Source organism: Ursus maritimus, unplaced genomic scaffold (genome assembly GCF_017311325.1).
Source record: "Ursus maritimus isolate PB19 unplaced genomic scaffold, ASM1731132v1 scaffold_1, whole genome shotgun sequence".
Lineage (NCBI taxonomy): Eukaryota > Metazoa > Chordata > Mammalia > Carnivora > Ursidae > Ursus > Ursus maritimus.
The window spans coordinates 11,613,242-11,627,196 of record NW_024423343.1 but is presented as its reverse complement, the minus strand read 5'-3'; the positions used below and the strand labels follow the sequence as shown (position 1 = coordinate 11,627,196).

Below are 13,955 nucleotides of genomic sequence, written 5' to 3'. Positions count from 1 at the left end.
GCCGAAATGCAGTACCAGGATGTACTCCAGGTACCCCCCCCCCCCGCCCCGCTTTCTGAAAGCTCGCCTTGCGCCACTCCGCTTTTAGGAAAGACCCACACTGCCATTCGTTTTTGCGAAGCAAAAGAAATCCGAAGAGGATCTTACTTCTATGAAAAAAAAAAAAACCCCTAACAACAATATCATACTAACGTAGGTTTTTCATAAAAGCAAAGTGGTGTAATTCGAACTTTCAGAAAGCGGGGATACTCTTCGCTTTACACCATTTCAGTTTAGGAAAAGTTTCATAGGAATTCTGTGCTTTCAGATAGCGGGGCAAACCTGTAGCTCCATTGCAGCATTCAAGGAGAAAAAGAATGCCATGAAATCTCATTAATTCGCTCCATTAACTTGCAATTTGTGATAATTAAGACAGAAGCTGAACTAAAGTTTTTTCTTTGTTTATCAAACCCTTTCCTCAGGAACACTAATGAATTGCTTCACAATATTGAAGGCTGACTAAAAATATTTTTAGAACATATTTTTAGCTCTTTAGATAAAATAATTTACATATAATTTATATACTAACTATAACAATTATTCTACTTATTTTCAATTGTTCTGTAATTAACACGTACTTTGATTTAGGTTTTTCCCTAAAGCTATGAATGTAGTGTATTCAGATCCGTGTTGGAAAGCTGGGATTCATTTTTGCGCTCAAGAATTGATCGAGTCACTACTATGTGCTAGATGCTATTCTAGGATGTGTGAAAGTAACTGAGTATTGAAAGAGGACGAGCAAATTCTTTTGTTTCTCTTTTTATGGAATGTGTATGCACATAACAATGTGAAGTAGCTGACTTGACCTCTTTCTCTTTTTTAAAATTTAATTTACCAATTGTGTAATTAAATTGACTGAAACAACCAACGACCTTTATTACTAAAAAGTGATCCCAGGACCCATGTTCACCAGAAAATTATTTGTTGGCAGAACCATGTCACTCATGGGGCCTAAATTATTTTCACTCACTCGTTCCTAGGGGTTTTCTCATAATATCATCTCTTTCTAAAACATGATTTAGCTCACCCTTTTGGTTACGCCACTCTTCATATCTCCTGCATCTCCTGCACAAAGAGCAGATTGGATTACTAATTCCTGGGTAATCGAGGAAGGGCTAAAACTGAGAGCCTGCGCGTTGTTCTTTTCAAGCTACGTAGCAATTACGCTCACTCCCAGACACATTCCTGTGCCTTAGCCTCACTCTCTCTCCAACCCCAAGCAAACACACTGCACCAGTCTCAACTTTCTCACTGGGCTTCCCCCTTCCTCCTCATTCTTGATTCCCTCTCCTAATCTCTTATCTGTGTAGCGCCACCGTTTGGGGAAAAGTAGTTCCTACAAGACCAAAGGCAAACACTTTCAAGCCTATAGACAAATACTAACAGCAGGTAGCTTTCCATTTACAGTTATACTTACTGCTGAGTGCCAATTTTGTTAATCCAAGGGGGAAAAAATATGTCAAATGTCCCTATCAAGTTGTAAAGAAAAGAAAGCAATGGTTGTAGGTATGGTTATTGCTGGACAGTGCTATTCTGTGTGTTTCTTATCCTGTGTTGATTTTTAACAGGGGGAGAAAGGCTTTCCTGGACCTGTTGGTTCTCCTGGCCAGAAGGGATTTCCAGGTCCCGAAGGCTTGCCTGGACCACAGGGACCCAAGGTATGTCAGTTTATAAGCTTGGAACATCCCCAATTCACCTAACCTTCTTTAGGCCTACCCCTGGGCTGCCGGGAACCTGGACAGAATTCCACATCTCAGCCAACTGGAGGGGGCCGTGGCGAATTCCTGCTCTCCAGTCTCAGCCGGGTCCTCAGAACTGCATCTTATCCCAAGAGATTCACATGCTCATGACCTTGAGGTTCCCTACTCAATTTCCTCCTCCTCCTTGATCCACACAGCTTCTATACCTGCCAGTTTTCTTTCGTCTTGCATGAAAGGGTGAGTTCTTTTGGCCTTCCACTCAGGACCTAGTTCTCCCCGTGTCCTGATCCCTGCGATTCCCACCAGAACCATGCTTCTTGGCCATTCCTTTCTTTCTGATGTTAGCTTTTCTCTTTCAGTCCTCAGGCATGCTAATGTGCCCGCTACTAATAGAAAATTTCCTCTAGAACTTTCAGGTCTTGTAAGCTGATTGCTTACAAGGATTGTAAGGATTGCCATCTTTTCCCTGTATTTCCTGTCAAGATTTTAAAAACAAAGTAACTAACGAGTTTAACCATAGTTCATCTCCTATTCACTCCTCAGCTGCCATCATTTGCTTTTGGTCCCCCTGCTCTGAAAACACTCCTGCAGAAATCACCCATGACTTTTGTGTCCTTCTTTGTCTGGGCCCTTCTGCTTTGTTTCAAACCATGTGGATTACTCTTCTTGAAACACTTGCCTTTCTTTGTCTCTGGAATCATCCTTCCTCCGATTCTCTTCTTTTGTCACGCCCTTCTCTTCTTTCATGGGTTCCTCTTTCTCGGCTCATCACACATTTTTGTCCTAAAGTCTGTGGTACAACAAAGGGCTTTGTTCGAATAAATACCCTAGAGGATTTGCTAAAGAACTACATAACCACTAGATGTGCTGATGGCTCTTTCCTGCTGCGGACATTAGCTAGACTTAAGCCTGGGCTCTCACGCACTCACGTGGCTGTCCCTGACTGCGGGCCTCCAGCAAGCTATGAACTAGTAAGCTATGAAAGACCATTGTAATTGATCCCCACAGAGTCTTTTCATAAATGTGCGCACTAATTTGGCCATCAAAGGCAACCTTTACTGCGAATTGATTCTGTGTCAGGCATTGGGATGTTTACTCTTGACTGTCTCTCAGCTACTCTTCACACTGATCCCAGAAATCACGACTATGGTGACTCAGTCTCTCTTTTTCAGGGATGATGAAACCGATGCTCAGAGCTCTTAAGTAACTTATCCTGGGCTCCACAGTTAAAGGTGGCAAAATCAGAATTCAAATCTGGTTTTAGATGATGCCAGAATCAAACTCCCATAACCAAAGAAACTAAACCCACACCTACAGTTTCCAACAAGCAAAATGTTGTGGTTTTCTAGGAGTTCTACCATTTTGTGTCTATCTGATTGATGTATGCGTTGTTTCTCCATTTCTCTTTCTTCTGACCCTAATTTTGGGGGAAAAAATCATTTAGATTCTGGACATTTAGTGTCTGAATTCAGACCTACTCAGTGCCTGACAGTCCCACTGCCTTCCTCCAGGGCGTGGCCTAGGCTATTCCCCCACATCAGTAAGGAAATGAATTTGCTACTTCAACTCTGGGCTTGGATCAACTCATGCCAACTCTTTCCTTTTCGTTTTGTTCTCTACTCCCACTCCGCTTGTCACACTGGCATTTCTTTAGAGAAATCAATCAATTAAAATAATAATTGTAAACATATGGTGCTTACAGTGGGTTACATGATGTGGAGGTATTGCCTAAAATTAATCCAGGAAATCTGGGTGCCATCACAGTGCATGTGTATACGACAGTGTACTTTATGGATATAGCCGCAAAGATAATTTGATCAAAGGCAGACAGCTATTGTATATTAAAACCTGACCAAAAAGATTTTTCAGGTTTAAACATTTCCTCTCTTAATTTTAAATATTGTATGCATGAAAAGAATGACAATTTTGTGGTCTTGTGCATAGCACGAATAACATCCTGCAGAGAAGGCAAACGTGGGCACGCACCCAGGAATTCCACCTCAGTCAGTGATGGCCAACGGTGGCCTTGACCATCCAATCTCAGAAGACTCTGTAACAACCCTTTTCTCAAAAAAATCAAAAATACCAACACATACTGAAACTCCAAGGAATGATTAAAAAAAAAAAAACAACACACACACACACACACACACACACACACACACAAAACGGCTTTTGGACAATGGAACGTTCACACCAAATGACCTGGTTCAAAAAGTCTCCATTTAAGGTTATTCTCTAAGACACAGGGCCTCTCAACTGTATTCATCATATGCCCGAAGCAAGCTTATCTCTGGTTCAGGCAGTTCTTCCTCGGCTATTTATTGATTCGCGCATGCCAGGCCCATTTTGTTAATGAAGTCTTTCTCATGCACAGAACTACTGGCTGCCATTCTCATCCCCCATTGTAACTGTATCATCATCCTTATCAGCCCCCAGCAGCAGCCTGGCTAACGTGGGGTTTCTACAGCAGCTCTTCTCAGACATTAGTGTGAACTAGAGTCATTTTCTAATCTGGTGAAAACGTAGATTCGGAATGAATCCGTCTGAGATGTGGGGGAGGCCTGAAAGCCTGCGTCGCTCACAAGCTCCCAGGTGATGCTAATCCCGCAGGCCCCTGGACCCCACATTGAGGGGCGGGGCTTTGGATGAATTTCTGTTTGTCCTTTCTGATAGATATTTTAGCTTCAATTAAACAAACAAGCAATTTCACTGTGTTAACACTGAAATAATCACAAGGGCAAAACAGTTTGGGGTGTGAATAAAATGGGAGTTTTAGTTTATGGTTTCTTAGTAGCAAATAATTTCCAGTGTCTTTTTGGTTTTGTTTTTCTTGTTTGTTTGTTTGTTTATTTTGGATCTAGGGCTCACCAGGACTCCCAGGACTCACTGGTCCCAAAGGTGTAAGGGTTAGTAGTCCAACTGGTCCATCCTGATTGATGAAAATTCTTCTTCTTTAAAAAATAAGAACTCTGCACTGTAAAAGTTATACAAATGTCACAAAGGAGTACATTCTGTACGACACGCTCTATAGATGAAGTCCAAGAACAGGTAAAAGTAATCTGTGATGGCAGAAAACGGTGGTTACTCTGTTGGGGGTGGGTATTAATGGACCGGGAAAGGGTGTGAGAGAACCATAGGGGGGTGGAGATGCTCCCCTCTGGCTGGGATGGTGGTGATACCAATACATACATGTACACATACGTGAACACTCCTCAAGCTGTTTGCAGAAGCTTGGAGCACTCTACTGTATGCAGATAATACCTTAGAAGTCTATCCCAAAAAGGCAAAAACAATCTTAATTATCTCTTTTTAAATATTGCACTGTATGTTAACTAAAATTTAAACAAAATTTTTAAAAAGAACTTTGTAAATATAAGATTTCGTAAAGTTTGTCAAAAATTTTTTGTCTTGTTTTTCAAATAGTTTTTAGCCATTCCAAATTACAGTTGCAGGATGGCGTTGTCAGAGTGGTAAATACTTTCATGTTTATAGGTTGAAACACTTCTGTGCTTTCTTGCCACCTGCCCCTTTTCTATGTCTTTAGGGAATAACTGGATTGCCGGGATTTTCAGGTCCTCCTGGACTTCCAGTAAGTCATGGGGAAAATGTGTTAATGTAAAAGAATAAAAAGATAACATTTTTTAATAAAGAGGTTAAAACAATAGCACAAGAAAATGGGTATTGAGACACGTGCTACATGATGAAAATGTCACAGTAGGATCACATAATATATTAGAGTGTGGGTTTGTAAGACATACAAGTCAAATTGGATTTCCTGAAATCCAAGCAGAACAGAATGGCCTAGAAAGGAATGGGACAGTATGGGACTTGACAATATGAGATGGGATAGAATGAAATGGGATGGGATGGGATGGGATGGGATGGGATGGGATAGATGGACTAGAATGGAACGGAGCGGACTGGAGTAGAGAGGAATGGAATGAAGGAATAGAATAGAATAGAATAGAATAGAATAGAATAGAATAGAATAGAATAGATGGGATGGAACAGAATAGTACTCTATAATACTACTCTACTACTACTATAGTACTCTATAATACTACTCTAATAATACTCTATTTAATAGTGTAGAATAATAAAATAATAGTTACCTTGTGTAGTCATCCCTCTTCTTTTTCCTTTCCTTTCTTCCAGCTTAAAGCACCATGTTAAGGGACTTCATTTTATATAGAAAGATCTTTTGTTCTATCTAAAATATCTGTATCTCACTTGATAATTTTTGGTTTTGATTAGCCCATTTGATTTGCTATAATTTTTATTTAAGTTATCTAAAATAAATATACTATTTAACTATTTAATAACCATTTGTATTTAAATAACTAAATTAGCCCATCTCTTCCCTTGCCTTGGGTCCCTCACGATGGCCACTTGTTCCCTGGGCCCAGTGCTGATGTCACCTCTCTGAGACTTGCTCTGTTTTCAGGGCACCCCAGGCCATCCTGGGCCTTATGGACCTGCTGGTGTCCCAGGATGCAATGGGTCTAAGGTATGTACTTCTTACACAGGAAGATGGTTGGGAAACATTTTCTGGAATGAATCAATCAAGGGGAAGGAGGAAATAGAAGGCACAGACTTTCCTTGAGAGATTCTTTTAGCCAGAACCATTGGTATGTGTCTTCAGGACAGAAACACGATGGTTTTTTTTCTTCTTATGGCTTGGTTTCTGATTGTCTTTTGAGGACATTCTCTCATGTTCTCCCACAGACAACTGGGGGCTCACCCGGTTACTTTCACCGAAGATTGTGAGTGTATGCAAATCAGAAACGAAAGCTTGGAATGCAAAACTGGTCTTTTGAGAAGAGTGACTGAGCTTTCCAGTGTTCACTCATGCTCTTTGTTTCGTGACGGCACCCTCCTTTCCCCCAGAATGGTGGCCATGAAAGAACCAATTACTCAAGTTTCAAGGAAACAGCAATTAAAAAGTTCTTGGCACAATTAGACTTTTGCTGTTTATGCACAATTTGAGAAACAGTAGATTCTAATCCTGTTTTCAATTAAGATAATGGTTTTCTGGCCTTCAGCCTCATGACCCAGTAGCCATGAGGAATTTGGGTTACTTAGTCTAGATTTACCACTGCAGGGCTGGAAGGAGAGAAACAGGGAAAATATCTCAACAGGCTGTTCTAGAGCAACTGGAAAGAATAACAAGCTTTGTATGCCTTCCAGGGGGAGCAAGGGTTTCCAGGCCTCCTGGGGATACCAGGCTACCCAGGGATCCCGGTAGGTATCCATTTCTAACTCTGTATAAAGTATAACTACAAGTCATTTTCTCCAGAATGGCCATGTACTGAAATCCATCATGACTTTGCAGAAGTTGGGGGCAGTCAATAGTAGACATTCAACTCATAGGTGGGGGAATGAATGAATAAATGCATTATGAGTTCAGGTTTGTGCTTTGAGGCTTTATTTTGCTTTTGAGACATCCAAACGGAGATGAGGGATAGGCAGCTGGATTCGCTCAGGGGAGAGGCCCCGGATGGTAGTGACACAAGGAGCGAGAGAAGGAGGGGAAAAGAGCCTCAGAACAGACTCAGAAAGCCCCAGCACGGGACGTCTGGGTCAAGGAGAATAAGCCTGTAAAGAGGAGGGGCCCTAGTGGTAGAAAGAAGACCAAGAGGAGTATATTATGGAAGCCCAGGGAAGATGTATTTCAGTAGAGGGTAGTGGCTGACAGCTGCCTGGTGCTGCTGAGACGTCCAGTAAGATCTGAGCTCTTGTCATTGACTCTAGCAACATCACTGTCATGGCAGACCTTAGCAAGGGATGTTTCCAGCTTGGATGGAGGCAAGAGGCAGGTGGGGGACTAAGGAATGAACAGAATGTGAAGGTTGCAGATGACATGAAGGAGAGACTGGTGGGGGGGGGGGAGATTTTGTTTGAAACAAACTTGAGCATGTTTAAAAACCAATGGGAATATATATATATACAATGGAATATTACTCCACCATTAAAAAATCCAAAATCTTGCCATTTGCAATGACGTGGGTGGAATTAAAGGGTATTATGTGAAGCAAAATAAGTCAATCAGAGAAAGACAATGATCATATCATTTCACTCATATGTGGAATTGAAGAAACAAAACAGAGGAGCATAGGGGAAGGGAGGGAATAATAAAACAAGATGAAATCAGAGGGGGAGACAAACCATAAGAGACTCCTAATCATAGAAAATAAACTGAGGGTTGCTGGATGAGGGGTGGGTGGGGGAATGGGGTAACCAGGTGATGGCATTGGGGAGGGCACGTGATGTAGTGAGCACCGGGTGTTGTATGCAACTAATGAATCACTAAACTCTACCTCTGAAACTAATAATACACTATATGTTTATTAATTAAATTTAAATAAAAACGTTTTAAAAAGTGGGAAGTGGACAGCGGGAGAGAGGACAGAATAACAGCAAGGACAAAGCAGTAATGTGATGTATTCGGTTTCCTTTTTTTAGGGTGCTGTTGGTTTGAAAGGAGAAAAGGTAAGTCATGTGTGGTCCATTATTATTGAAAATCTCAAAGTGTACATATGAAAGGACTTCTATTAAATAATGAAGTATAAGTTATTACAAATCAGGTTTCATAATTAATTCAGAAACCAATTAATAATTAGGACATGATATTTATTCCTACTCAACGACTTCTCTTAGCTCTTGTCATAAATATCTCTTAAGGAATACAACGTTCGTCAGATCCTTTACGGGAAGAGAGTCTAGGAGGAGAGAACTAACCTCAGGCTGGGCCACCTTCTAGGTGGGGAGTTGCCACTAATTTTGGTATCTTGAGAGATGGTTTCTCATCCTTGTGTCTTTCCTCCTTCCACAGTAAATTATTAACTTTAGGATATAAGAAAATCCTTGATTTCTTCAAAATGGAGTAACTACATAATCCTAAATCATTTCTCCAAGTATATACCCTGAAAAGCACTTTTATCCTTGAAGCAGTAGGACCGTGAAGAAGCACCTAAAGGAGTTTTGAAAATATAACGATGACTGTGTTTAATGAAGTTCTTCATTTTCAAGGGTGCTCCTGCTGCAGAAGGTATAGAACCTGATGGAAGAGGTGACCCCGGGTTGCCAGGAGCTCCGGGTTTCCAGGTATCGAGTCAGAGAAGGTCCCGTTACTCTCAGTCCTCTGGCTCTGGCTGTCTGTCTGTCTGCCTGTCCCGCTCCTTTTTCTCCTCTCTCTGTGCCTCTGCGACTCTGTCTTCGTCTGTCTCTCCTCTCTCTCTTTTCCCCTAAATCTCTTTCTCACTCTCTTAGGAACATTTTTATGGTTTGTTTTCTGTTTTCTTTTTTGTTTCATTTTCTTTTTTTGTTGAGGTATAGCTGACATATGACATTATATTAGTTTCAGATGGACAGGGTAATGATTAGATATTTGTACATATTGTGGAATGATCCCCACAATAAGTCTAGTTGACCTCCATCACCACAGTGACAAATACTCTTTTTTTCTTGTGATGAGAACTTTATTTTCTTAGCAACTTTCAAAGCTGGAGTAGGGTATTGTTAGCTACAGTCACTGTGCAGTACCTAACATCTCCAAAACATATTTATTTATAACTGGAGGTTTCTACCCTTTGACCCCCTTCACCCATTTCATCCGCTCTCCATCCCCACCTCTAACAACCACAAGAACATTTGCAGTAGACATTCCTATTTCTTCTGTTTATATATTGATTTCATTTCATTCTAAAACATTCACCTCATAAGAAACTCCATGAAACTAAGATAAAAGGATGATTTTGTGCATAAGTCTTTAAATCTCTTCTTAAATCTCAATTACCCAGGCTTTCCTAAATCTAAGGAGGAATCTTCAAAGAATAGTTATGCTCCACTTATTCGGTATTTGTTGAAATCAAGGATAGGTTTGTACCATACATTGAATATCCTTTAAAACTGTAATGTTAAGTAACAGCCCTATTTCAGATTTTGCATGCCGGTAAGTAACTGGGTTTTACTTAAATGCGTCTTTCTCTTGTTGAGTGGTTTACTTTCTGATCTATATATATGTAGACCTGAGCGTGATCCCTAATGGATACGAAGAGACGCTGCTCTTTGGGGGACTGTGTATGCTTTGCTTTGGGATTCAAAGGGTCTTTTGATAGACCTAAGGCACAGGTACTAACTTCCAGGTTAATTAACCAGAAATATTTTAACTTAATTCAAAAGTATATGTGGAAATTTCTGGAAATTTGTCTAAGTGAGTCAAAGAGTTTGAGTTTAGGTTATCGAACTCCCTGATGGTGAGCCATGCCAACTGATGGTCAGCCGTAAAAGGACACAACGGTGCCATTAGGAGCCTTTAGTGACCTTTGAGGAAATATGCAGAACATGATGGCTCTTGATTTTTCTGGCTTAGGAAGCGTTTATGGGGCCTGATGCTGAAGGAAGGGGATCCGGTAAGAAGAGATAGCGGCAGTCTGGGACATTGGTGTGTCCCTTAAGTGTGCACTGAGTGTCGACTAGGTACTGCCAAGTGCTCTGATGACGGTGCAGCAGTGGGACATTCTGCTGTTCAAGGATATCTTATTACCTCCCAGTTACGTGTCAGCAGCTGTCCCGGGCTCTTGAGATACCGTGGTGCACAAACTGGCCAAAAAAGAGTTCAAAAAAAAATTCTTGTCCTCATGGAGCTGACATTTTGGTAGGGAAAAACACGAACGATGTAAATTAGTAAGTGCATGGTGTGTTAGATAGCAATAAATGCCAAGGAGGGAAATAATGCAGGGGCAGGGGAGAGGAAGTGTCCAGGCTGGAAGGAGGGTTGTGGCTTTAGATTGGATGGATAGGGAAAGGATGACATTTGATTGAAAGTAAGAAAAGGGAGAAGATGTGGGTCATAAAGATGTCCGGGGAAAGTGGATTCTAGGTGGAAGGAGAGCAGGTGGAAGGCGCTATCGAAGGAGCATGCTTGGCTGAGAGAGACAGACAGGCAGACAGAGAGATAGACAGACAGAAAAGCAAAATTTTAAAAATTTAAAAAAACTCCTCTAAAATAAAGCAACTGTTCTGGTTATTCTCCTGGAAATGTTGCCATCAGCACGTTCCTGGCGGCCTGTTCTACGCGGCAACACGCTGTAGGCATCTTTTTTTTCTTTTTCTGTAATTAACTGCAGCCATAAATGAGAGGCATCATGTTCCTCAGAGTTCACTAAAGTATTTTAATGGATTTAATTAATGGACATTGTTCTTAGGTGAGAAGTAAATTCACACTTACTCTATTCTTTTAATTTATAGGGTTTGCCAGGCCTTCCAGGCTTTCCGGGACCTGTTGGCCCACCTGGCCCTCCGGGATTCTTAGTGAGTATGAAGTCATCACTACCAATGACCCTGTAACCCAATAAATTCATTATAGAGAAAAACTTTACACAGAGTTTTCGGCTCGGCACATTTCCCATTGTAATTTTAACTTATGGATTTTTCTAGGGCTTTCCAGGAACCATGGGACCTCCAGGACCTAAGGTAGATTACAGTTCATATGTCACAACAGCCAGAACACCAGACACAGCTAAAAGCCAAACCTGGTCTGACTGGACATATGGTCACTGCCTGGCCCCTCTCTAGAAGCCACAGGATTCCCCGCAGGGAACGGAACAGACAGGCAGCTCTATACCCCTCACTCTCTTCTCCCTGCTCTTCGTAACTTGATCCCTGATAATTCAGTTGTAAGGAGCTCCCTAGCAGGAAAGGGCAAGTCCATAGATTTCCCATTTCCGATAATCCTACTGATCACTCAACACATTAGCCTGTAAACTTTTGTAGTAAGCTGCTTCACCAACCTGATCTTCATGCTAGTAAATGAAGGGTGAATATTCGCGTATTCATTAAACAGGGTCCTGCATGTCTTTCTCCTAAAAAGACCAATTGCTGGTGTTGGGGAGGAAAAGCCTTTTCTCTATCCTCTTAGGTTCCTGACTGGGGACATGGAAATGGAGCTGAAAAAAAACCTGATTAACAGGAGAAGAAGGTTTATTTCATATGCATGTGGGGGCCTCACAGAAATGAGATGAAAGGAAAACCCCAAAGAGGCTGTCAGACCCAGAGGCTCGTGTACCATTTTAACAAAGGGTGATACATTTGTGGAGGAGTGACAAGACAAAGGAAAAGGGTTTTGAGCTGGTGGGGGCAGTAACTTGTGGGAAGGTAAATATGTGGGGGAAACTAATGGAAGATGAGGGCTAGTATAGTCAGGTTTATTGATGCAGATTGCAGTCAGTGCAGGCTCCAGTGATCACAGTTGTCTCCTCTTCATGGTACAGGAGAGGAGCTGGGTGACGTCTTCACCCGGTAGAGGAGGGTAGAGAACTTTTTCTGCATTTGCTGTTATTCAGTTGTCTTGAGCTCAAAATAATTCTTGTGCCAAAGTGGTATATTTTGGGGTGGCTTATTCTGAGCCCCTCTGTTAACTAAGTAGGAAAATGTTGAGTGAGGCTGAGTCCCCCAGGAAATTAGTCCTAACACAGTATCTCTTGCTTACTACCAGGTAGTCTTTGTGTGGAGGGAACTTGCCAAGGTGCTCTCACAATTATTATCTCATTATTTAAGTGAGTGGTCAAAGAGATAGTAAACAACAGAGCTGAGATTTAAAATCTTTTGATTCCTCATCTTGAGCTTTTTTCCTATAGCTTGTGGGCTAATGGGGGGAGGATCTGTATACTCAAGAGCAAAACAGCAAGGAGGCACTTGTTGTGATGAGCACCGGGTGCTGTACGGAGGTGATGAGTCACTGACCCCTGCTCCAGAAACCAGTACTGCACTGTATGGTAACTAACAAAATTTAAATAAATGATAGGAAGAAAAAAAAAAAAAGCAAGGAGGCATTGGCTGAATTGATAGATCGGCCATTGTTAGTAAGACTGTTCACATTAAACTTAGCTCATTTCACTAAATTACGAGTGAAGTCAGATAGCCTGAAATGTTTTCTTAGCCTTTCTACCAACTTTTGAATTTCAGAATTCTGAACTTCAGCCAACCTTCCTTCTGATCTTTAAGAGGAAAAAAGTAGGGCATCAGAAAATTAGATAACCAGCCAGAAAAATGTCCTCTGAGCTGGTTTCCCTTTCCCATTCCACCCCACGTCATGTCATTATTTGCCATATGAAGTCACTCCCTTAAGCTTTCTGCACTTGGCAATCTCCACTTTTGAAAGAAACATATTGCCCCTCTCCTCCAAGAAATAACTAAAGTAATTTTTGTAATACTGACATTACCCTTAAAATTCAAACTTTCAGTTACAAATGTTGGAACTTCAATGGGTTTAGACTCTTCAAATCCATTTTTTAAAAATAATTTAGTGTTGTCTTTTCTTACAGGGTCACATGGGCGATAACGTGATAGGACAAAAAGGAGAGCGGGTAATTCAAATATTGTGGTTTCTTTGTGGGCAAGACATTTTAAGTTCCGTAGCAATCATCCTGTACAGCTTAGTCACTAAGTGACACTGGAGCAAACGGGTTCACTCTGTCATTTGCATTATCTTCTTAACTAAGAACCAAAGGGGGAAATCTGTCTCCCCAAAAAGCAGAGGTGATGTTGTTTGGTTTTGCATTCCTGAGTGTGTCTGTCTTTAGGGTGTGAAAGGATTGACAGGACCCCCTGGACCACCAGGAACGGTTATTGTGACGCTAACAGGCCCAGATAACAGAACGGTAACTCTTCTGTTTATTACTTGGGTTGTGTGTTCTCACTTCTGGGGTGAGGTCCTCAGGATCCCTTACCTCTTTTATAAGCTTTGCCTCTGAGCCGTCTCAGCCAGCCTGAGCCTCTGGATTTTATTTCTTTTCCCCATCTTTTACCTGAGACCCAGAAAACATGAGACAGGGATCTGAGGCAAGATCAGAGGCAAGCAGCTTCCATGATTCTAGAAGGTAGTGCCTGGGTCTAATTTTGCTCACCTTTTATCCTCACCCCCTCTCATTGTTCCTAACTCAGATGGGGATTCAGTGAGTATTTTTGAATAAATGATAACAAAATAGGTGTATGGCTCTGATCCAACTGGATAGTAATGACCTAAAGAGATCAGTGGAACAGTGTGGTAATCAAATGGGACATTTTTACCTGCCATTATATCCCCAAGGGCAATGTGGCCTGCATTCCTCTCTAAGGACACTGTGACCCTGTTTTTCAAAATGAACATTTGCTTTTTTGCTCCGACCGTGGGGTAGCTAGAAAGACCAGGATATAGAAGTGACCCGAATGCTC

General features: G+C 41.5%; 1 protein-coding gene across 1 annotated transcript in view; it reads left to right on the top strand.

Annotated features, from left to right (window-relative positions):
- Positions 1-13,955, top strand: part of COL4A3 (collagen type IV alpha 3 chain) — a 133,560-nt gene that overhangs the window by 58,739 nt on the left and 60,866 nt on the right. Inside the window, 11 exon segments of the mRNA XM_008690566.2 lie at positions 1,608-1,697; positions 4,604-4,648; positions 5,287-5,331; positions 6,187-6,249; positions 6,930-6,983; positions 8,205-8,231; positions 8,772-8,846; positions 10,992-11,054; positions 11,181-11,216; positions 13,067-13,108; positions 13,325-13,402. Coding sequence (XP_008688788.2) covers positions 1,608-1,697; positions 4,604-4,648; positions 5,287-5,331; positions 6,187-6,249; positions 6,930-6,983; positions 8,205-8,231; positions 8,772-8,846; positions 10,992-11,054; positions 11,181-11,216; positions 13,067-13,108; positions 13,325-13,402 — 618 coding nt within the window.